This window comes from Coloeus monedula (assembly GCF_965178545.1).
Source record: "Coloeus monedula genome assembly, chromosome: Z".
Taxonomy (NCBI): domain Eukaryota; kingdom Metazoa; phylum Chordata; class Aves; order Passeriformes; family Corvidae; genus Coloeus; species Coloeus monedula.
The window spans coordinates 53,838,330-53,864,087 of NC_138822.1; the positions used below are offsets into that span (position 1 = coordinate 53,838,330).

The 25,758-nt window shown below is 40.7% G+C and overlaps 1 protein-coding gene across 1 annotated transcript in view; it reads right to left on the bottom strand.

The window, feature by feature from the left end:
* Positions 1-1,385: 1,385 nt before the first annotated feature.
* Positions 1,386-25,758, bottom strand: part of CPLX1 (complexin 1) — a gene marked incomplete at both ends in the record, with an annotated part of 107,607 nt that continues 83,234 nt past the window's right edge. Inside the window, one exon of the mRNA XM_082302168.1 lies at positions 1,386-1,583. Coding sequence (XP_082158294.1) covers positions 1,386-1,583 — 198 coding nt within the window. The remainder of the gene's footprint in view (positions 1,584-25,758) is intronic.

Sequence of the window (25,758 nt, forward strand, 5' to 3'; positions counted from 1 at the left end):
TATATTGAATCTATGTATGTATTAGCAAGTCAACATCTCCCATAGAATTTGGATTTTCTTACGCAGTTTTGTGATATCTCCAATGTTTCATTGAGGAGACCTCTGTACCTGTGTCTGCAAAAGGCCACAAAGATAATGGTGAGAAAAACATTTTCTCCCACCCTGCTAGCATCAAGGGATACCACACACTGCAGTAATATTAATTAGCTCCTGCACAGCACTGGAGAAGCATCCTCACTTCATGCCTTTGTTGTAAGTAGAGACTGAAACCTACATTTTACAGGTGTAGAAGCTCAGTGGGGCAGAAAACAAGTGACCTCCCCAAGGCAATGCAGTAATTTAGCACAATAAACCTCATAGATATTTATGGATCTGCCATGACTCACATTCAGGCCACCACACACTCCCACACACTGCAGGAAAGGGTGGGCAGGACACAGCCAATACAATATGCTGGAACCCAAACGTCCAACCCACAAGCACTGCTGGGAATGGGATGGTTGAATACGGCAGAAAGACTGGTTAAAAAGAGCAGCAAATACACTTGTCATTGGCTTCAGAGGAGTTAGGGAGGTCCTCTACCAGAGCACTATGCACTCTGCTATGGTTTCAGCTCTCTGTATGGCAAGTGCCTGACCAATTTGCTCATTCAAGGTAAATGTATGGCTAATTCCCAAAGTAACATGACTCTTGCTTAGATTCTGAGGCATTTAACTTCTACAGTATCTGAGGGCAGATGACTCACTTCTTCCACAGTTCTGAGTGATGTCAGCTGTGTAAGTCATGCATGATTTACTTTCCAAACGATCTTTTATTTATGTCATGGATGGAATTAAAACAGAAAAGCTCTGCTTCCATGGGAGAACTGAGATATCCCTTCCAAGAGCAGATGCGCTCAACAAAAAATGGCTAATGTGATCCAATCAATAGGAATATTACAATAATGACTAATTATTATCAATAATAAAAATAATATAATCTTTAAAAATTAAAGAGGCCACTGTTCGTACTTAGTGAACACTCCTTCTTGCATTGGATGGAAATGAGATTGTTCCTTTTCTATGCCTGATGTGCAGTTGCCTTATTTAACATACATAGTACTATGGCTTATAATAAAAGTTGTGTAGTCTGCAGCTTTTTAATCTTTACATCCATTCAGAGGCATCTACTGGACTATATACAAAATAAAGGAATGGATGAGTCTGGGGGTGGAGGAAAGGGAAAGAGGCAGTCAGAAGGGAATGGGAAGCGAAGGGATTCCTAGTGAGCAGTAGAGGGCAGAGGTGGGGAGGACTGCGGGATGAATGGCAAGATTGTAAATCCCCATTGGGCAAAAGAGAAATCCTTTGCAGTACTGTTTATGCCCATCTAACAGTCTGCAGCTATTACTTCTTGAACATGTCCTGCAGGGGGCCTGGTAAGTATTTGATGACTGTGTCTAGGATGCTCTCTTCTTCTTCTTCCTCCTCATCCCCACAGCCAGGAGGGATTGCCTTCTTTGGGCGTGTCAGACTCCCTTCAGCATTAGCTTCCAGTGCGGCCTGCGCCTCTGCTTCCTTTTCTTCCTTCTTCTTTATCCCATACTGCAGGGGAGAGATAACACATTGTCTGAATCATATGAGAAATAACACATCTGCTGAACAGGATGGCTGATGAAGCCAGACATTGCATGTGGTGCCTCATATTCTGCAGTAAGAACATTCCGTATTCTCATTTTGCTCTTTTACACAGACACCAAAAATATCCATCCTAACAACCCTCCACTAAGTATAGCCCAGTGGATGGACAGCCTTTACAAGACAAGATGCTCAGATCACTCAGAAACAAGCACAGGGGAGAAAATGGGACTATGCAGCTGTGGCTCTCTAGTAAAGAGAACATAAGTTCTGTGTTAGTAAAGTGTTAGGGTGGCATTCTACTGATGTTGATCCTCCTTGTCCCGGTTTGAGACTATCATACAGTCACCTCAGGACACTCCTCTTTTCTGTCTCAAGTCCATCATCCACAATGATATTGAGATTCCACCTGCAGCATTTTATAGTTAAGGTTTACAGATGTGGCAAAACTTCAGGGGAAAACTAGTTAGCAACAAAAGAAAGCAAACAGATCAGGACAGACAGGACAGCAGTGGAGACAACAATTTTATGTATTATCATGTGGGACATATACCATTCATCCATGTTGTCATTGTGTAAGTGGGACAGAAAGAGTTCTGTGAAAATAAATCTTCATGAGAAAATCAGCTGACTCATACTATTTGAAGAGAAACACTCTTAACCATGTGAGTAGAATGGGTATTTGAAATTTGCTACTTCCACTAAGAATTAGAGGCATGCCACTAACACACTACATGAGTAACCAGACTTTTATTTTATGATACTATATACAACAAGCTAGATTTAATAGAGGACTAAACATATGCATATGCTGCTCTTTCCATAAGTGTTTGTACTGTTTCAGAGACTCATGTCATATACAACAACAACAAAAAAATCAATTCAAACCATCACATGCAAATCTAGAGCAACAAGTACACCTGCAAGCTACCCTCTCTATTATCAAATCATAGAATGGTTTGGGCTGGAAAGTACATTTCAAGGCCATCTAGTCAAAGAAATGAGTAGGAACATTTTCAGCTAGGTCAGGTTGCTCAGAGACCTGCTCTGTTTATTCAGACCAATACAAATTTCCCAGGATGTTTCCACTTTTTCTGATGATAAATGGAGGTTAAACTTTCTTGGAACTGTGATCATGGTGCAAACTCAGAAAGTGTAACTTTTCAGCATCCAGCTGTGCTTCGAAGAGGCCAGCTGTACATTTCAAGGATGCTTGTGGTCCCCAGGCTCACAGCTCCCTGTCTGGCAGCAGCATTCTTCTGTTTATCCTTTTTACCTTTTGAAAAGCCACCTTCATGGCTGCTAAATATCAGCTCCTCGGCCACCAGTCACCTCACAAGCACCTGCACAATTGCTTACAATTCATTTTGCATGAATATGCTTGAAAAGAACGTTGAAAAGAAAATTAAATATGATTTCAAAAACATCAGAGAATTATGTTGGTACCATGCTCTCAGTATTTTCAAGTATCAATAAAACCTTACTGCTGAATAGAGATGAATTCGATGCTATTTTCATTCTTTTTTCTTTTCATTTTTTTCCATGAAGATTAGTACAAATTGTTAACCAGTAAAACCAAAAGTGCACTGCCGCTTTCATGACTTTCTGATTTCAGAGGGCTGTTGGGTTTGACTTTTCCTCCTAAACATTTCTGAGCAAAGGCACTATTTTTGATTCCTTTCTTCATCATCATTTATATTTAGGATGACAGCCTGCAAAGTTGAAAGCAGCGGCTTCGAAACACTAGTTCTCTAAATCAATTCTCTCATGCCAAAATGTTCATTAAGGACATTTGTCTTACGATTTTTATATCCACTGGGTGCTGGTCACACCTGATTTCATGGGAAAGGTATTAAAGACAAATGACGTCTCCATTCACGTGTGAGACAAAGAAAGAATTTGATCAACTTATGGTTACAGGGCTGTATGCCACAAAGGAGATTGAACACAGGACCAGCTACGACACAGATGGAATGACATGCAGTGCCAGACAGTGGTCAGTCTGTACCACTGTCTCCCTCTCAGGCCACAAGCAGATGTCCCTAAGTGACTCCCAGTGTAATTTAAGTGCAGATTGTGCCTTCCTTTGCCAGCTAGAGGAGAACAGTAGTGGAGACAACACAAATCATAGTAACACATGGGTACCCTGCATGCTTTCAAATCCTTCATCACAAAACAATGTGTTGATCCTCTAGCTCAGGAACAAAATCAACCAGTTATCAGAACTCAGTATTATAATTTAAATTTGGTGGTATTTTTTAATACTTTGCATTAATAAAAATCTAAGCTGTGAAGATTCATAGGTTAATAAAATGGCATACTTTAGGTTTGAAATTGTTTCAGAGGAAATAAAATTATAGAAAGGAAAGTCTTAAACAAATTTTTCAAATAGTGTCTTCAAATGAAATCATTTGGGTGAAGTCAACAATTAATTTTTAAAAATATTACTAAAAATAATCTTTCTGGTGCTCTGGTTTTCCTGGGGATAGGAAATATTGCACTGCTTCAAAAAAATTTGAAGGATGAGAATAGTTTCATTTTTATTCAAGGTTCAACCCCACAAAATTTAATATCAGAAGCTGTATCATTACCTGCTTGGCCTTCAGTCACATATCCATGTCTTCTACTATATGCAGAATTACGTCCTAACCCAGGAAGATTCTGAAACATTTTTAGTATATGTACCATCTGCCTCTCCTAGAGTTATTACTCTTCTGCCACCTGAGGATTGTTGTCACCAGGTCATGTTAGCGAAACATTGTCAGGCTGGAGTCCTCAGTCATCAAGTGGGAAGAGTAGGGAAAAAGTACCATGGCCCTTGGCTTAACCCACACTCGCCAACTGCCTGTCAGGAAAAGACCAGACTAACATACTAACATACAACATCAGCTTCCTCCCCGTCTCTTTTCTTCCCTGTTCTTCCCTATTTTCACAAGTCAAAGTAGGTTCATGAACTAGAAACATTCTGAGAATTTGATCTAACTCTAATGACAGTAAGAGTGTCAGTAGAGGACTGTTGAGCCAACAGGATCTGCAGTCTAAAATGTGAACCTACCGTAAGTATAGTTACAATTTCTTAAGCCAACAGTTGCTACTAAAAATGAACATATTTACCTAGCAAATACCTAGGTCATGGAATGAATAAACAGTAATATAGTTAAGACACTTGCAGAAGTAACTGTGTATCTTTGGGTCAGGTGTGGAACTGACTCTGCAGGAAGACAGCCACAATCCACGTGCAAGTGAGTGGTTTTCCTTGGATCAGATTTGGAACTGCCTACTTAGAAACAACAAGTGATTTACCTGAAGAAGCTAAAGTAATAAAAAAGGAGTTTTGTGGGGGATACAAAGACAACTCGAAGACTGTATGGTGGGACCACAGAACTCAGGAAACAACTTTTCCTCCCAAGGTGCTCTGAGAGCTTGAAACTGGCCCTCAGTCCAAATATTACTGCATATGAAATAATACTGCATGAAATAATACTGCATATCACGTAACACTGAGCTTTAGTTTCTGGGAAAATGTTGGCATGTAAATTACGCTGGTTACATTTCTCTTCAGGAAATTTTACTTCACAGTGGTTTTGTGTAGCTGCAGGTAGTACGGAAACTATGTCTGAACAGCTGTGGCAGATACAGCCATCTTTGGAATTACTACTTTATTTACTAGCTAAGGTTTGAAAAGCTACTGAGAGATTTAAATGCTTATTCCTTTTCTTGCTTCATATCAAAGTTATGGGAGCTATACTAACAGTTCTGTCTGTTAAATTTCATTCATATTCTGAACCTCAGTACAAAAAAAGAAAATAATTTTCAGCCAGACTTGAAAGTGTGTGGTTAGAAAACACACTGGGAGGGCAACAAGCACATAATTTTATCTCAGGAGTTAACTTGACCTGAACAAGTCTTTTTCTTAGAGACCTCAGCTATTGAAAACCTCTTACCTGTTCTGGAACTTAACTACCCTTTGCAATAAAATATTTCTCCTCATGTCTACCCTGATTCTTCATGAAATGTCTTCAAAAAAAATCTGGAAAACTGAAAATATGCAGCTACTGCAAAAAGATTTATCTTCCATCTGTCCTTTTGGACTTTATTTATTAATTGTGCAAATTTCTTTTTTTCTCTTCCATTACCAAAGAGAACACCAGCCCAATTTAGATCTTTCCATCATTAATGCATGGAATTTTCTGCCAGGAATATATGTAGGACTGAAACAAATCGAGAGCAATATGCAGAGTTCAGCACTGACCTTTAGTTCCACAACTGTGAGAGTCTAGGGTATAGAAAAAGACTCCCCTTTTATTTGATTTATACAAACTTGAAGTCTTTTTACATGATTTCTTTCGTCTCTCTGTGTCAGGCTATCAAACACAGGAGGGTACTGAAACCCAGAGCCCTGAATACACTGTTCTCACCACTGTTTAAAGCACAGAACCTACTTTGATGTCGATCTGGCCCAACAATGTGTCCTAGCTTTTCTTTCACCTCAAATCTGCTGATTTCATTTGGTGTTAAATTTGGCTCTTTTTCCTTGTTTGTTTTTCTTGGTCTACTTGTCTTTCTAATCAGTTCACTTATACCGAGCTTGATAGAGAGGATTAGTCCTCAGAAAACTTGTGAGGAAGCCTTTTAACACATATGAAAGAGGGACACTCTCTTTGTATCTCAATTTACCCATTTAAGTGCAAGGTCTGCCATGCTCTGTTAGAATTACACAGACTGTTTCAGGCAACTCAGACACACTGACCCTAGATAATCTCTGAGCTTTGTGAGGAGAAATAAGCAAAGAATCACAACTTTGCACCTGGGCAATCATGCAAATTTCAAGCTGTGGCAAGGAATGAAAGGTATGAGAGAGAATGCTGGGTGTCTCAGTCCATGCCACGCCAGTGGGGTGTGTGTGGGGTCTGTATGGGGGGGTCTGTGTGGAGTGAGTGTAGGTGTGGACATTTTCTTGTCTCTACATGCTGCTGCACAGCTCTGCTGACCCTGTCAATGTGCTAGTGGAAGACAGCTGATTAATAATGGAAAAGAACAAGGCAAAATCTGGAAACTGCAGTCCTAAATTACATTGTTCAATTGCTTGTGAGCCAGACAGGAGCACAGCTCAGGAGAGAGGTGGCAGAGAGAAAAGAAGGAGGACAATTAAACTTCAGGAAGAGGACACTTGAGATGCAAAGGCAGGGCATCATCTCTCCTGGAAAAGATGTTCCAAAACCATCTCCGTGGGGGCCCTCAGAGTTTTTCAGGCAGTTTTCCAGCAGCAGTTATTTGTAAACCTGGCTCATGTCCTTTGAATCCTTTACCTCATCCAAGGTTCCATCTCCCCATGAGTTCCCTGTGGCTACACATGCCTTAATACTCTGTGCCATCACAGGCTTTCAGCTCTGTCAAAATCACAGTAATTCTTCATGCATGACCTGTCTTGTTTCAGGTCTTCCAGTATGCTCTTCAGTTTTATCCCCCTGTTTCTCTCAGGGGGCTCCCACAGCAAACCCAGAGGCCTACGGGCTTCCTCTTCCTCCACAAATACAGATCAGATGCAGCTGCAGATTTCAAAGGACTCATCTGATCTTCATCTGCCTCCCAACAGCATCTTCTTCTGGTGACACTGGGTGAATCTAGCAGTCATTTCCTTCTCCCCCATGGCAATATTGATGGCTGAGAACCACACTCCTGGTTTCCATTCCAGTCAGCTGTGGAACTGCAAAGCATTCCTATGGGAATGCCAAATGCCCCAAGCAGGAGTAGTGCTACCCTAAACTAGGTATGGAATTTGCTTTTCTGCTGCTCCACAAGAGATGGAGTGCAAGATAAAGCACTGCTCTCTGGAGGAGATCAAATCTGTACTCAACAAGCCTTGTTTCTTCACTTTGATTGAAAACAACTGTTGGCTGTTTAAGGGAAAAACAGAACTGTATCAGGTTCCTGGTTGCAGAATCCATCTCTGAATTTTCTGCAAACTCAGATCAAGGGGAATCTTTTCATTGGTTTCAGTGGAGACCGGCCCAGACAAACCTAGTTAAAAGAAAGGTGTCATAGGATTATAGAATGGCTTGGGCTGGAAGAGCCCTTAAAAATATCTCCAAATCATCCCAAACCCCCTATAGTCAGGGACACCTTCCACTAGATCACTATGCTTAGAGTCCCATCCAGTCATGGGAGAGAGGACAGGTGCTCCAGCCCTCTGATCATCTTTGTGACCCTCCTCTGGACTTGCTCCAACAGGTCCACATCCTTCTTATGTTGAGGGTCCCACAGTTGGACACAGTGCTCGAGGTGGGTCTCATGAAAGCACAATAGAAGGATAGACTCACTTCACTAGATCTGCTAGTGACGCTGCTTTTAATGCAGCCCAGGATAGGGTGATTTTCTGGACTGCAAGTGCATATTGCCAAGCCATGTCAAAGTTCTCATCCACCCTCAAGTCCTTCTCCTCAGGGCTGTTCTCATTCCATTCTCTGCCCAGTCTGTATTTGTGCTTGCGATTGCCCTGGCCCAGCCTCTTGCACTTGGCCTTTTTGACCTTCATGGGGTTTGCACAGCCCCACCTCTCCAGCCTGTCCAGGTCCCTCTGGATGACATCCCTTCCCTCCCGCCTGTTGACTGCCCCACACAGCTTGGTGTCAGTGGCAAACTTGCTGAGGGTGCCCTCAATCCCACTGTCCATGTCACTAACACAGATGCCCAACAGTGCCGGTTCAACACCGAACCCTGAGGACACAACTCATCTCTGGTGTCCACTTGGACACTGAGCCTTTAACCACATGTAGAATCCAAGGAGACAAGGGGCCTAATGTGTACGTCTCAAACACTGATAACCCAATAGCTATGGAGCCAACCATGGATTGTTGGTAATAACAGCCAAGAATTATTGGTAATAACATGCCATGGGAAAGAACAAGAAATGACTGGAGATGGGGGGCCATGTGGAGGTAAGGGCAGAGCTTTTCCAGGACAAACATCCTTGTTCTGGCTCCTGTAGATAAGCCCAGCCCAACAGAAGCACAAGGATGACGTTAAGAAGTGGGCATGGACTGTAAGGGGGGATCAAGACCCCCCAAGACCCCTGACACTAGAACAAGTCCCTGGCGATTCCTTTTCCTTTTCCTTTTCCTTTTCCTTTTCCTTTTCCTTTTCCTTTTCCTTTTCCTTTTCCTTTTCCTTTTCCTTTTCCTTTTCCTTTCCTTCCTCTCTAATTCATCTCTTCCCTTCTCTCTTCCTTTTCATCTTAACCCTTTACCCAAAATCCACTGCTGTGTGCTTATATAGTAGGTCAGGGACTAACTAATACCAATATCCATGCCAAGCATGTTATTTACTAATAAAACTTTGTGAGTTTTTGTGGACCCTCTGACTTTTGTTGTTACTTTTGACCACAAGCATTTTTGAATCTTGCATGCTCCCTTCCCCTTAAGGATGGGATGTTATACCACAGCTCTGTGTCCATCCAACCAATTCCTTAACCACCAAGTGGTCCAGCCATCAGATCCATGTCTCTACAGTTCAGAGGATCTGCTCCATGATCTTGCTGGGCACCTTTGTTGGGATTCATTGCTCCTGAGTTTGGAGGTGGAGATCCTTATATATTGAACAGCTTTTTTGGGCTCCTATTTGCTCCAGGACTTTATCTCATGGTATTCTACCAAGCAGATGTCTGAGGAGCCTGAAGTCTGCTCTCCTGATAGTCAGTTACAGAAGCCATCCACCACATCTCTGTGATGCCAATAAGATCATGGCCCTGCAGGCATGCGCGTGTCTCTAACTCCCCTTGTTTTGTCCCCATTCTGGGTGTGTTTTCGTAGAGGCAGATGGGAAACACATTTTGGCTTAATCTACTATGCCTACTGACTCTGCTGAAGCAAACTGGCCATTCTGCTCATTGCCCAAGTTGCTAGACTATGCTAAGTTTTCCCAGGAAAATGGCTCTTTTCCAGATTACTACATATAGGTGGTATGAACTACAAGTTGTGAACAAATTTGGAACAAAGAGTCAAAGACAAAAGAGTCTTTGGAAACAAAGACTCTGAGAAAGAACAGACGCAGGTATCACATAATGTGAATTTTTCAGAATACTCAGCAGAAAACATATTTTCATTTTCTCTCTGTTTGCAAACATGTTTATTTTCTTCCTCTTGTGTATGCAGCATCCATATTAAAACAATGCCTTTCTGCAACATGGTCAGCCTCAGTGAAAGGGAATGAGGTCTTGAAAGCTTCAGGAATGGAGATAATTAACTTAGTGCTGGCTAGCAAAGTCTTCCATCTTGTAATCAGAGAAGAAATCTCCAGAGTAAGCAGAGAATATCTGACTCATGAGGAAGAGCATAGGATCAGAGGCTCCAAAATACTGATTTTAGGTACCTGGAGGGTTGACTGAAATCAGTGCACTGACTAATGACCACAGGGCCCAAGATAAGTACAGTACATACTGTACTCCTAAGCCTGTTGGGTCCTGTGGAAAATCTCTACCCCAGAATCCAACTTGCAGGTCCAGTTAAGAAAATCTGGGTCAATTCTGTTCTTCAAAGCAGTTAAACAGGATAAGAAAAAAGAAAAGTTACATATTCCACAGTAACAACTGCAGCTTAATTGCTCATAGGTCACAGCAAAAGTTTAGTTTTGCCTCATGATCACCAGGATGGCGTCAAGCTGCAGAAGGTTCCCGTAAGAACAGAGGTATTTTCCAGTGATGCAGAGCAGGTGTACTCCTACGCAAAGCAGGTTATGATTTCATGCGTTTCCAAAGTCTACATTTAATTCTCTACAAGGAAAACTTCACAGAAGCCAATGGCAGGGTCCCAGAAATGGATAAATGCAGTTGCTTATATGAGTTTAGCAGAATTTATGTTATAGCTACGTATCTGATAGCATAAATAAATCCATAGGATATATCTTTATGTGTGCACTGTGTAAGATCAGAACATGGAGTACAAGCTGCTCATCCTTCTTCCTGCCTCCTGCATTTATTTCCTTTGCCAAATGAAAGCCTTTCTTTTAGTACAAGGCTGGTAAAATTATTTCCCCAGGATACTGAAGCAATTTAGATTAGACACAACTATTTCTTTTCCATAGCCTGTGTTTACCACATGTAACAGCTCATTTTTGTTTTGGTTCTTGTTTGGTTTAGGTTTTTTGGGATTGTTTTTATTTTTGCATTATTAAATCTTATTTTGAAAGCTCTAGTCCAGTCAGTGTGTTTTTACAAGAATGTAATACAAGTGCTCCAGAGGATAAGGAGTGGTTCACCATAGGATGAGGAGTAATATTTTTTCTTGTAGGGAATCACATGATGAAGATCCAGGTAACAGCCAAAAGAAATATAGTTTGTACTCTCCAGGGCAATACAGAACTCATTGTTTACTCATGAGGCTTAAAAATTTATTATTATCCTGCCTTGCTAGGTTTGTTCTTGGTGGGGTTCAGCATGCCATTGCCTTATTGATCACAACACTTTGGCAGATTGGAGTTTGAAGCCAGCTGAAAATTCAGAGGTTGAACCCTAAATGGCTGATTCATTTAAAGTTCAGTTTTCAGTAGGTAAACTGCATGAGCTCTCTGTGTCTCATCTCTGCAAATCTCTGGAAAGCCACGAAAGGCAAATTTTTTAAAAAACAGTTTCTGACTGTCAGTTTTGTTTCTAGCATATTGCTAGAACATTTCTATGTGCACGTATCAGCTCTAGCTATTACAAAACTTTAGGCACTCCTTGGCATTTTGTTATACACTAAAAAGTGCTCATGAACACGTAGAACTGTGCTATCAGCAAAGAGCTTATTACAGCATGGAAAGAAGGAACTTAGAAAGGATTCTGGAAGTAGCACCCTTGTATGTGATTCAAAGTATGCTCCAGGTAAATTTGTGTTTCCTAGTGTCGTTCAGCACAGAGATACAGTTGCATTTCATTGTAGTCTTCTATTAGACAGTAGGTTTGAGGGAAGTGAAAAAGATAATTTCTATCTTAAAAAGTTCAACACATCATAAACATAGCTTAATTCACAAAAAAAAAAAAAAAAAAAAAAAAAATCAAGACTTAGAATAGACTCAACTAAGAGGCCCAGATACACAAGCAATACTCATATCACTGCTGCCAAGAATTCTGGGGACTAACCTGGGGGGAAAAGAGTCCCTTAGACCAACATTTGGGTATGCATCTGCAATTTTTCTCAGCTTTCTGTGTGACCATATGAGAGACAATTCTTCTCTTCTTGGTGAACATAGAATTTAAATAAGATTTACCCCTCTAAAGGGGCTGCAGTGAGTCTGCTCTGAAACACAGTCATTGCTGAAATTATGCCACACTGAAATATAAGAAGTTGCTTCTGTGCCATTTCCATACATTATACTGTCCTCAGTAACTCCCCTGAGTTGATAGGATGAATTTGACAGACAGTAAACAGCCTCAAACTTTTCAGTAAGATTTTTTTTCAGTAACCTACACCAAAATTGCAAATGCTGACTTTGTTGACAGCACAAGATAATGTAATTCAGCAATAGTAAGAGATCAGGAAAGATTAGCTAGATTATTATCTTTAGTCCTTGCTTTGAGACTATTTAATTGTTGTCATCAATTCCATGGAGATTCTTCTGTGTGGAATAAATCCTGCACCCAGGATCTAATTAGCACAGCCATCCTGCCAGTACATTTGTGGAGACAAGGCATTGTCACAAACTCTGAGCTAAGACTCAGTAAAATCAAAGGTGGTTAATCAATTAGTTTCAAACCTTTGACACATTCTTCCCTCTGAAGTACAAAGGGTATTTCTCAATCCCATTAACTGGCAACAGAGGTGAGAACTCTGACATCAAAATGCTTAAAAATAGGAAGAAAACTTTTGACATCCAAAAGAGTGAGTAGGAAATTATGAGTGCTTATTCATATGCTGTAGCTTTTCAGAGGGACATGAAAAAATGAACAGCAGGTCACTTCTTTTTCTCTAGCCCTTTTGAACAGGCACACCAGCACCTTTCTTGTGTAATTCAAGGCAGTTTTCTTGCTTCCCAAGAGACTAGTGAAGACATGTTTGTAGTGAAATTTGGTAAGGGAAAATATCTGGTTCATCTTAACAATCCAACAAAACAGCAGTAATGGTGCTAAAGTGAGCGACCTACTCAGTCTGTATAGTGTTGCAAGGCTGGGTTGCTATGACAAACCTGGAAAAGAGTTTTCATCTGTAAATAGCGATGGCATAAAAATATCTCAGACCATTGCAACAGCAAGCAACCAACTTGGGCCAATAGCTCAAAACCATTTCTAGAAATGAGGTGCATGTTTCTCATTTCCTCTATGTGGAATCAGCTGTTGAGTTCGCTCATCCTTTCCCTTGGTTGGCCGTGGTCAGAGAACAAATGTTTCTGTTGTCAGGGGTATGTGAGCAGGGGCAGATCCCATGGAGCTCACAACCCCCATAAAGCTAGGAGCTGTACAGCAGAAGGGAGAGATGAACCTTACAGAGAGGACTTTGCTGTCTCTACTGTACATTTCTCCCAGGCATACTTTTGTTTTATGGCAACAAGACAAAGGCATTTCATCTCCTACCAGCTTTGATGCACTAAAGTAACAAAAGGAGCCTTTTCAAAGGCTCTTTAATAATTTTAATAAATTTCAAAAATTCTTGAGGTCTTGGTTGGGGTTTCCAGTATTTCTTGCCTTCTCCTTATATGCAACAGAAGTGAGAACTCTGACACCAAAATGCTTTAAAAATAGGAAGAAAACTTTTGACATCCAGTATATGCAGGAGGGTATGGAACTGCTGAAATGTTATCCTCTTGCTGCATGGAAGCATTCATCCTCCAGACAGTGAGTCAAGACAAGAGTAACAAGCCCATTTTCTTTCTCTCTCTTGATCTAATTGGGTGGGCTTTTTCTGACACAGTAATGAGTGGGATGCATGCAGCATGTTGGCTTTTTGTTGTGTCTATGTCAAAAAGCAGCAGCTCAAAGAACTTACTTATGGGGTAGTTGATACCCAGCCATGCTCATCCTCCTCAAGCTAGGAAAAGGGAAGCTGGCTCTCTATTTTATTTTCATATTGTCTGAGCACTTTGACATCATTAATGAGACTTTTGGTAGCTGGATGTACAGTGTGGGAGGTACTGGAAGAGGACAGAGAGAGACATTAAATCACACCTTGGATGACATCAAGGGGCAAGGAGTGCTGGAAGGAAACACATCAGTAACTGACCCAGTGCATAAATGGGAACATGCAGACCACCAACATGCTCAGCTGATTATGCTGTTCTGTATCCCAACCACTATTTAGTACCTTCCCATGACAAAAGATCTGTGCATGCCTAGCAAAGCAATGGACCAGTAGGAATCCTATAACTTCAGAAAATTACATTGCTTCAGGCCATTAATGAACAACTATTCTTCAAATGTAAAAAAGGAGAAATTAAAAAGACCAAGAAAGAATACACTTGAACAGCTTTTTTGTGATCACATGAGCTTTTTTGGATCAGTTGGTTGGGGTTTTGGCCAAAGCCTCAGCCTATTTGGTAATGGCCCTGGTTATCCCAATTGCTGCTAAAACCTGGAACCTTTTTGTGTAACAGTTTTTGTTGAGAAGCTGAAAAAAAAGCCCTTTCAAATCTCAGTGTTTGCTGCCACAAGAGAGATTGTGTGTTAGTGGAAGCATGTCTCTTACTAACAGTAGAGTTCTTCAAAAATTGCTACCATGAAAGTACACATAGAAGAAGCTAGCACAAACTCAGTGGCAACCCAGGAACTCTGATACTGAGAGAAGGAACACTGGGGCCTTTGAGAAGCACCTGAAAGAAAGGGCTCTATGTGTGCAGAACAGAGAAGCCACCAATAAGCTCAGCACAGACTAGAGCCTGGGCAGAACAAATACAAAATGTAGAAACACTTCTCTGTGTCTGAGCTAGCTGGGCTGCAGGATTGAAAAGAGATGTTGTTTCATGTCCACTGATGGACAGGTCCTGGCACCACAACAGGTCAAGCAAGTATATATACCCTGTGACTACCTTTCAGATCTTGCTTAGCAAATGCTGATGTGTGTGAGTTCAGGTACTTATTGCTCTTCACCTTATGTGCTTTGAGGGTGGAAATCCATTCTCTGCAGGATTTTTGTCAAAGAGATTTGTAGAGTGTGGGAGGGTAGAAAGTTTGCACATTGGCAAAAAACTAGTGTGCAGATTTTTAAGTTGGGCACAAGCTTCTAATTCTGGAGTACTTTCAAGGAGAGTGGGAAACACGGTGTGCATCTCTTTGCTGATAGAAAAAATCTCCCTTTTATTTATATATTCATGCTTTCTCATCATCCTTACTGGTAACAGCTTGCCTGTCACTTTCCCAATGTGGCAGGTTCCTCAGCCCCAGTTCCTGCTTTTGTTTGACTTCATTCTCACCACAGAAAGAAACTAGCCCCTCCCACTTATGTGTCAGGAGAAAAAAAGCATGAGTCTTAGAGACACACAGTCTCTGATTGTCTGAAAACAAGCACAACTCACTGACATAGCATGATCATAGCTGGCTCTAAAAGCACCTGCTTGCTCTCTAGACTGCCCATTCCATTTCTCATCTGCCTCCCAATGCAGCCACTGCAAGCCTGAGGACTCAGTGTTATTATTCAGTAATGCTGTGTGAAAATACTATTTGTCTGGTTATTCAGGTCTGTGTTTGGGAAATGACTTTTCTGGGGCACTAACTTCATCAGCCTTTAGCAGAGCAAGTGTGTGGCTCCCAGGAGAAGAAGGTGCCAGATCATGCTGGAGGAGAGACAGAAACACCGCAGACAATGGAAAACATAGGAAGCAGAAAGATGATCTGCTTCAATGAATTTAATTAGAAGACATTAACAATATTTTTCCACTTTGCCCTATGGCTTTTCCTGCTTTGATATCATCTAAAAAGGATGTTCAAAACAAAAAGCAAAACTCCAGACACTAGAACAATTATCCTCTGAACCTTACCTTAGAAATGCAGGGCATTTCTACAGCAGAAAGGACAAAGTCTGGGAAGCTACACAGCATTGGGTTCATGTGTCCAGGTGCTGACAGCAGGGGTTTTACAGGGGTGGCCTCTGTGATGAGAATTCAGGGGCTGCCCTTTGCCAGACACAGCCATCTCCAGCTCCAGAGAGAGAAACAGACTGCAAACTGGTTTAAGACCATGATTAAGATTAACTACACTGATTATTTAGCATGATGTTCTCCCATTTTTGCACTCCTCTACACATGGGCTTTGCAATGATTACATAGAAGTAATAGAAGAAGAGGCTCCTCATGAGCGAGCACTTGCTCAGTAGTTTGTTAGCTACAAGTTAAGCATCTGTTCTAAGCTCTTCTATTCAGTGGGGAGAGGCCACTGTGGACAGCAATACATCCCATTCTAAGGCATTCACCTGGGACATCATGCTCTGAGGCAGCCCTTTCTGTATTTCTCCCTACTGAGTACCAAGGAAGAGATGACTGCCAGCTCAGGCGGAGACAATGAGCAGTTTGAGAGCTAAAGCTTGCTAAGGCAAACTCACAGGTGAACCTGGTTATCCCTATAATGATACCAAATATTCCCAAACCTTTCTCCTCACCTGAACTCATGTCTTTCTCACTCTGATCTCTGTAGGTGCCCATTGTGAAGTCCTTTAAATTTTTTAAAAACAGATACTTAATTACCCATTCTCATTCTGACTGATTCACTAAAACTACAAAGCATTGAGGTTCTTCTTCCATCTCCCTCCCTCCCTCCCTCCCTCTCTCTTCCCCCACCCAACCCTGCCTCCTCTTAGGCATAATCCATTCCTTCAACAGGAATGGAAACAACCATAAATGTGGGTTCAGCTAATGAAAGCTGGCAATAGCTGTGAGATAGTCTTCCTGCAATTCTCATTTCTCTACAAGACGTTTTTGTTGCATATCAGACACTTAGCTCTTTTTAAATGTAGTGCCTATCACTTTGAGCAGACCAAAGATCAGTTTCACTAGCACTGATGACTAATAGGAAAGACCTTCCACAGAGTTAATGGGTTTCCAGTCAGGATGATAATATGCATTACCTGCCCAAAATGATAATTTCAGCAGGGGAATGTACAGTAGGAATAGATGAGCTCTAGGAATGTTAAGGCTTGATGCCCCACCTCACTAACTATCCCTGTTTCCCCCTGTAATCTGTAGGCCTTTCTCAGAGATGCTGCTAAGAGGGATAATTCCTTCCAGGAAAAGGTCAAGGAATGAGCCTGGAATGTTCTTCTCTGCACATCCTGAGCCACAGTGCAGTAAGACTCATCTCCCAGTACCTATTCTCTTTGGGTTCTGGCCTGCCACCTCCGATCTCCAACAATCTGAGGCCCTCGCAGACTGCCTCCTTTAAGGGAGCTGGTGGGTCTTAAGATTTGCATGGCTGCAGGGTATTTAAATCTCATTGGCTAGTCATAGTTTTGGAGAAAATTTTCTTTTTCTGATGAGAATTAAGATTTTAAGAAACCGCCAAGAAAGAGGTTTCATCAGGTATCACTTTATGACAATCTAAAGAAATTATGCCAGTAGCTGTGTGTTGGGACAATCTGTGAAACTGAACATCAGGTATGTTTCTTGCAGCAGAGGGGGGATAAGACTGAAAGAGAAAAGAGCCTTGGGCAGAGTGTGTGAAGGTCCATAGCTGTCAGAGTCAATGCAGAAGGATAGAGCATAATGCTGTGTAAAAATATCATCCCCTTAGTATTTTTCTGGTATGTACTATCTAGAAGACTACAGTGACTTTGTCTTCCAGCCATTACATTAAAATTTTATAGCCCTATCCCAGCATCCCAAGTTCTTTCCAGTCCTGGCACTCCCATAGCAACTGCTTCCTTCACTGCAGAAGATTAAAATCATAACATAGTCTTCTGCTGGGCTTTGAGCAGAGCAGTTGCACTGTGGTTTGAACAGTAACCCCATTCAGGTTCTTTCCTTTCTACCTTACAGTATGACATAAGACTCAGATATATTCCTTAGATTCAGGATGAATCAGGAGGAAATTTGAAGTAGAAAATATGGATTTGCGGTAGAGTGATTTCTGTGCCCACCAAAAGTGGGGGAGAGGAGGGAGACACAGTCACCAGTGTGAACAGCCTAGACTTTCTCTGTCCTTTATATGCAGTAGAGATAAATCACTGCCTGGACTTAGAAGGAAAAGGAAGGAGAAAAAACCCACCACAGCTGCAAATGTGTAGCAGGAATGCAGTGGCACTGGAAAATGTAAATACTATGTTACAAGGGCCCAGTTAGACAGCCAGAAGTTGCTGCTCTGAGGAGATTACAAGAATTAGGGTAATATTAAATTATTCTGTCTCTGGTAGCAACTACTTTCAACCATCAATAGTTTAGGGACATCATGAAACCAAGCTTGCATTTGGGTTGTCGTATTTAGCTCTTCTCCATGAATAGATGTAATATTTTTATTTTGTTTTTAATCCTGTTATATTTCTCATTTTCAATTCTACTTAATGATTTCAGACATGACACATGAGAACAGATGCAACCTGCACACAGAACCACTGCAACACACCTGAAAATTTCATAAGATCTGCAAAGCCTTACATCCCTCCTCCTCTGATGAGCTGCTAGGGTGACTTGCCAAACCCCACTCCTACTGTGCTTCTCTGAAATTGGCTGAGATGGGTGCAAAAGTCATACCTTCTTCTGAGCTTTCATTTTGCAGCATCACCCCTCAGGTGCTCTTTCAACAACAGCTAGAGACTGAACTTCTGCATTAAGATTAAATTTCACAGAGCAGGAAAGAGAGTGAGCGTTGTGGGTAGATGTGAGCATTCCTTAATCTGAAGGATTACTTGTTCACTAAAAAGGTTATTATTCAACCAAATGTAGCACAGTTAAATACTCTGTTAATAGTTCATTTTATTTATTCAAATATATATGCATAGGGCTAACTCTACAGCCACATGGAAATCTGAGTTCTACCTTTATTCAGACTCAGCAAAGATTGAGTCCTGGAGGACATGCCTTCTAACTGGTTTCTCTCATTCAAACCTGTAGTACAGAGTTGGGGCATTTGCTTAGAGAAACACTTCGGTGTACAATCTCCCCATTATGTGTATTTTAAATTTTTAAAGCTTTTTGAATAAACAAGTGACTCTTCAATATTTATTGAAATCAGTTCTTTCCAATTCCTCATTTGTTGTCTCTGTCTCTTCTCTAGGCAAAACTGAAATGGTTTTGCAGTGTGTGCCTGTCATGAATACTGGTAATTTACAACTGGTAAAAAAAAAAGCTCAGAAACACATCAGCTCTTTGCTATGTTTTGGAAGTGTATAATTAGAAAGAAAAAAAAAATACCCTTGACATTTCACTAAATACATACCAAATAAACATAAAATCTATCCTATACATTTACCACACTGTTCTTTATAATTAAGTGTTGTCATAGTAAGACTTTACTGAGCTTACTTAATACTGGTCTGAATACCAGGACACAGGTCAGAAATTACTTTCTAATTTTCCAGATGTATTAATTTCTAATTACTATGCTTACTCTTTTCTGAGGTAACCACATTCATATCCCACAACAATTTACATTTTATAAATATTAAAGGCATTGGGCTGTATTTTATTTATTACTTTGTGTCCTCTGATCTTCATACAAACCTACATTTCTTAATATATTTCTTATTATAAGATTGCATTTTCAACTGTGGTTCAAGCTGACTTAATGCTCAAAAAAAGATCAATCAATTCCAATTAACATTAATTAAAGTCTCTCAGTGATTTCTCTAAGCAGGAGATCAGTCTCGGGACTCTCTCTATTTCTTCTTCTCATCTCTATTAAATTGAATAATTTTTACAAATATTACTCTGCTAATCTCTTCAGAGCACTTGCACAAGACAGTCTGTTTTGCCTAGTCTGCCAAGATCTAATGAACAAGAGTGCTTTGCCTTTCTCCACACCTCATGAATAGTGTCTCAATCACATTCCTTCTTTTCTTGCAGTATTGGAGATCAGTGGGATTACCTACTCATGCTGAAAAGCCATACAGTTAAGCAGGCATGGTGTTCAAGGAACATGGAAGTTTTCCAGATTTGCCACTAAATTGCAGTGTCATCTCGATGATGTCACTTAATTCATTTTACCTCCATGTTCTTTGTCTTTTCTCAGTTATCCTGAGCTCCTTATGAACAATTTTTTTGACATTCCCTAACACTACAGAAGTCAATGGTAGTTTTTGCTTTACCTTTGGCTTTAATAAAATCCTCAAACTTTTGCTGTTTTGAAAAAAAACTTTCCATGTTTGATTTTTTTCTTCCTCAGAGGCTGAATTTATCTGTTTTAGTAAAATCAAGGCATTCCACTTACACTGATCTTTTTACTTGCCATCAACAAGTCCTCATCTGAAGAGCTACTTCAGTGTTGAAGAAAACTGTTTACTGAGATGGATTTATCATCAGGCCACAAGCATTTGGTTCTTCTGTTGCTAGGTGAAATCTCTTTCAAACTGATGTATTTTCTTCAAGGGTCTTCAATATCAGTTTTTTCAGCAGCATTTTCTTCACTGGCAAGGGGGTGATGGGACTTTCAGAGCTACCCACTGCATACATTCTTTTTGCTGAACAGTGATTCTGCTTTAAGTCTGTATTGGGTTGACCCTGAGTTGATGGACAGTCTTTAAGACCAATTACGCTTCTCACAATTTACATATTTAAACCGCACAGAAAGGCGGGACTTCCCTTTGGTCGGAGCTCGCTTGCTGGGAGGTGGGGGCTCCGGAGCCTCCCGGCCCCGCCGGGCCGGGCCGGGGCCACTGCCCCTTTCCCCCTTTCCCCACGCTGTGGCACGGACCCTGGGTGGCTGGGGGGGAACTGCCTCAGAGCCACAGGCAGCTAAAACCAGCCATGGACTGCTCACAGCTAAACCCATCCAGCGCGGCTTCTGGGGACCGGCGGGTCCCTCTCCTCTCCATGCGGAGCCGGCGGAGCCAGCGGGAGCTGGCAGAGCCTCCTGTCTGCAGCCAGCACACTTCGTGCTGAACTGAAGAAGACACCACGCAGCCAGCAGCACAAAGGGAGCGAGGCTTTCCCCACCGTAAAGGCCGAACAAGAACACCCTTCAGCATGGCGGTGTCAGTCAGAGAGAAAGAGAAGTGAGTCACATGGGACAGAGCTGGAAATGGCGGCGGGAGAAAAGAGGGCGGTGCCACGATTCTGGCGCGCAGCTTAAAAGAAACCTTCTTGCATGCCGTGGTAAGAAACTGTAATACCACAAACTGTTTGTCTCTTTAATCCATTTGAAGAACATGGGGGGATGGAGGATCTTCGTGTGCCTGTGAAGATTGTGAAGAATGCCGATGCCAGGCTTTATAGTAGCAAGAGGCTGTTAGAGACTTGTGGCAAAGAAGAGCCTTTGTGTGCAGGCCAAAAGAACTTATCCTTAAAAAGATGAATAACCCCATGTGATGGCCCATGTTTTGCAGTGTGAAAGAACTGTGAGATTTTTCATGGGAGAGATGTTCTACACACAGCAGATTGTTTGTTTCCGGGCGGATCTGCTGTTGGTGGCAGTTTGGGAACCACGTGCAACTGAAGGAAAAACCCTTTTTTCCCTTAAGCATAAGAGAGAGACTTTTCAAGAACTGGAACGCTGACTAACATCCCATGTTGTGTTATCCCTTGTGTGAGCTAGGTAAAAGGAGAGAAGTGCTGGCTGGAGGGGGGGGGGGGGGGGGGGGATTTGCTTTAATTTTGTTTTGTTATTGTCTCTTTACTTTTAATTCTATTAGTAATAAAACTCTTTCATTGTACTGCAACTGTTTAAGGTTTGTGCCTGCTTTGCTTTTCTCCTAATTCTTATCTCACAGAAGGAAAACAAGTAAGTAATGAATATTTTGAACCAAAACCACTACATTTAATTGGTGTTTCTGCCTGGTTTCGAACTCAACCCGCTACAAAGTCTCCAATGCTCCTTTGACCAGAGCAGAGATATACTTTAGGTAGTCAGATTAAATTTGTGTAAAATTAATCCTGCACCTCTCTGTTCCTCTGGGAGAGGCAAACAGTTTAGTCCAATGCAGCTGCAAGCTTCTACTCCTTTCCCTCTCCTCACTCATACCAGGAAAGGGGAAAAGCAACCTGAAACCCATTTGTATTTCAGAAAGGTTGGTGATACAATTCTGGTAGCATCAGTGGCTTAGGGGTAGCTAAGTGAAGTCATTAGCAAACAGAGCTGGTCTCCTATCCTAACATCATCCAAAACATAATTAAGTGTTTCATTGTTTCCTTTATTTGTCTGAGAGAATGCAAGGCAATTTGCAACTGTAGGAAACATTTTTATCATTAAATGCCTTTTCCCCCTTTTTCTTTCTTTTAAAAATAATATATAATTTTAATGTGATTCAACAATGGTTCTCAGTAAAGCTGCAGTTTTTCAAAAAATTGGATCTGCCTTTATTTCCATCACTGAACCACAGGCTTGATGGCTGAAATGAAATCCACAGCCATTTTTATGCCACATGATGAGTCACATGAATTTTTCATGGAACGTAATTGCTCTTAATCTGTCCTGCAGAAAAGGAAAAAGGTTTTCTGCTCTTTCTATACACAACTGTCTATCTCCTTAATAAAAACATTCAGCCAAGGACTAATCATCCACAAGACTTAAAAGCTACCTATTTGAAAAGGATTCTGTTGGCAAAACCTTTATTCCTTTAGTAAGTATTTCAGGCTAACAATTTGGAAGAGATAATACACCAAGCATAAGAATGTCCTATTATATTATGAACCAAACTTCTAAACTCATACAAGAATCAGTTCTTCCAACCTCATATCATGAAATGCAGGCTTACTGGCTCTATGTATTTGTATTTCTGTTCCTGATGTAGGCATCCAGGTGGCCTGATATCTAGTATCTACAGTCTTAGTCATCCAAGTTTCCTCTTTTCACATCAGCACTGTTATCTAGCATATCTTTGGCTGTGAATGACTTTTTAAAATTTTCATCTCACATGCACTGTTTGTGTCTTCTGTATCTGGAAAAAACCTTCCAGAATTATTAACAGTTGTGCAAAATTCATTTAATAACCAATTAATGTTATTGGAACTATTATTTTTTGAGACTTTTTTTTTTTTTTTTTAAATAAGCATCTTATTGCCTTTAATTCTGCCAATTCTATAGTTCTGCTTCTGCTCTTATTCTTCCATTACAAATTCTGGTATGTTTTTATAACAACCTTGATGGAATTATTATTCCACATTTTCTTCATTCCAGTGTATATTCTATTTTTAATACTGAATTCTTTTTCCCTCCAAGACTTCAGGATTTTTGTATAATGTGGGCATGCACATGAAAAAATATCTTCAACAGTTTCAAATTATTAATTACGTTTTCCTAGTTAAATATGATGTTCTAGCTCATTTAGCCCATTATTGTTTTGAACCTTCTAAAGCCACCCATCAGAATATTTATACCTAGCCTTGCAAACATATTCAGGCCATAATCAGTTGAATCTGAGACTAATCCACCCTTAAGTACTAAGATGGATTTCTACTTATCTGTCAAGATGAGGCCTTAAGATAGAATTTCCCTGTGACTGGCAGCTGCCCAATTGGCTTCTGGAACAAGTGGCAGAGAGCTACCTACCACCATTTGCACACACACTGAAGTTCCTTGCATGAGTTATTGACACAAGTAAAGCAAAATTCATCAGGACTTAAAGAGCTGAAGGACAGAGAAAATACTGGAAACTCTTTTTAATATATAGTGAACGACTCCAATCATGTAAGATTATATTACATATAATATCAGGTTAGGACATTTTATTATCAGTTGACAGTGATATTGTTTCAAGAAAGTAAAATCACCTACAGGCTGTGTGAAAAGCAATCATGGAGCAGAAAGACTGATACCTTGTGTCAGATAAACCATAAGGAATCATCCCATGGACACACACACCAACAAAACATGTTAAACTATCCATACAGAAAGCATTGGCAAGCTTCTTCCTTTGCACCATGTGCAATATACTAGGCAAAAAGAACCCTGCGCTTTTTCCAAAGAATGTGCTGGTTCAGAACAAAGAATCAGAACACAGCAGTTCTTATAGATTCAAAAGACATGAAAAAACAGCCTTCAAGTGGAAAAGACAAAAAATATTTGAATTAGCAGTAACAATACAATTTTTATTGCATTGATGTATAAATTGTACATATATATGTACAGTGTATTGATGTATAAATTGTACATGAATAAATGTATTGATCTATAAATTTGCCTTTAAACAAGTTAAATACTGTAGGACGTTTCTCTGCAGTTTCTAAATAAAATTATAAATAAAACTGTCAGATATTTTGAATTGTAGATCACATTTTGGATTTTCTAAGTGGAAAATTATCCATGCATTTATTATCTTGTTTAAGCTTATAATCAGCAACCTACTGTGACTTTGAATTAATTGGCATACTTTACTTTTTTTTCCTGCTCTGAGGGTGGTGTGGAATCCAAATTTGATAGGGGTCATAGACTCAAAAGAAGTTTTTACCTGTTCTTGTTACACTCTGTGATGGTTTCCACACTGGGATGTCTTCTTAAATGAATGGTGTAGCACAAGGGATAGGAAGCATGACAGATTTAAGTTCTGCTGTCATTAGCAGGATAGCACTCTAAAGCAGAACGATTAACACCTCTCTATCACAGTATGTTTCTCTTAGTTGTGGTATCATCTTCCTAAAGTGTTCTGCCCCCCAGCTCAAGGCAACCAGATGAGTAAAGGAGCCAGAGAAGGACCTGCACCATCACAAACCACTTGTTCAAGTAGGACGGAAGAAATCACCAATCTGTAGCCCAAGCCCTGTCACGTACCTAGACCACACCACACCCCCTTCTCTGCATCTGCTTTTCCTGTCACTTTTCCCAGCTCTCTAGCAATGCTCACAAGACGGGAGTAACCTTGACAAGAAGCATATGCTGCCCTTCCCCTGCAGGATTGTGGAGACCATATCAACAATCTTCTAGCTTTATCTCAGACAAGAGATGGAAACAATAGCCAGTCAGAGATCATAGAATCATAGAGGCATCACTAATGTTGGAAAAGACCTCCCAGATCAACAGTCCAACCATTTACCCAGCACCACAGTCTTCACCTCTAAACCATATCCCCAGGTGCCACATCCACACATCTGTTTAACACTTACAGGGATCCTCTTCTCCAGGCTACACTGGAGGTGAATGTTTCAAAAATGTTACTTCACCTTTTACCCTGTCACAGCCACCTGAGGCTGCCTGCAGGGGTGGAATTTACTGCAATTCTCAGATTATAAAGCAAATAAAATTCCTTAATTTTCACAAGCATTACCCATAACTACAAATTAGGTTCTTGCCTTTAAGTTTCTACTTTTGTAAACCAGAAACCATCAGAAGTTTTAGCCACTGTGATTAGGACCATATCGCATGCAAGACTGGAGGTCTTTAAAGGAGCTGAGCTGCATTAAATAGAGTAATTGCTAGAATTACCCTTTTAATTAGAATTGTGATAACAGTTTTGTGTTCTGTTATCAAAACCATGATAAAGCAGTCCAACACAGCCTTTTGTTAGCTCTGCACCAACTTATAAATTAGTCTACTTCACAGGCATTGTGTTGTTCAGCTTCCAGTTTGATTCTTCATTCATATTGTGATGTTGTTCACTGTGCCCTTGAGAACAGTAAAGCCAGGGAGACCTGGCATCTCCCAGCGAGACCCAGGTGCTTTAATAACTATTACTGCACTTAGCCAACACTTCAGAGCTTTCAGGTTTGATTTTAATTAGAGGAGCTGTGACATTTTTAGTATCTTTTAAGCAACTTCCTTACTTCACAATCACGATGCTCTGATTACAGAAGACTCGGCAAACAGGCACTGTGCAATGCTGTTGTAAGATAACTGAAGTAGGAAGAGCCATAGTTTTGTCCTATGGGGCTTTTACCAAACTCCTTCAAACCCAGAGTTAAGCTTTGAGCTTTTTATTTTGGATTTATTTGTCAGAACTGTGTACAAAGTTATATTTGCACAACAGTGCAAAGCTTACCACATTGCTTCTGAGTCATCACTGAGCAAATGTCAAGAAATTCTAAAAAAAGTAGAGTTACATTTTATGTTAAAAGCTTGCAGGCTGTATGAGTGAGGTAACAGAATGGATTTCATGCTGTTTGGTGCTAT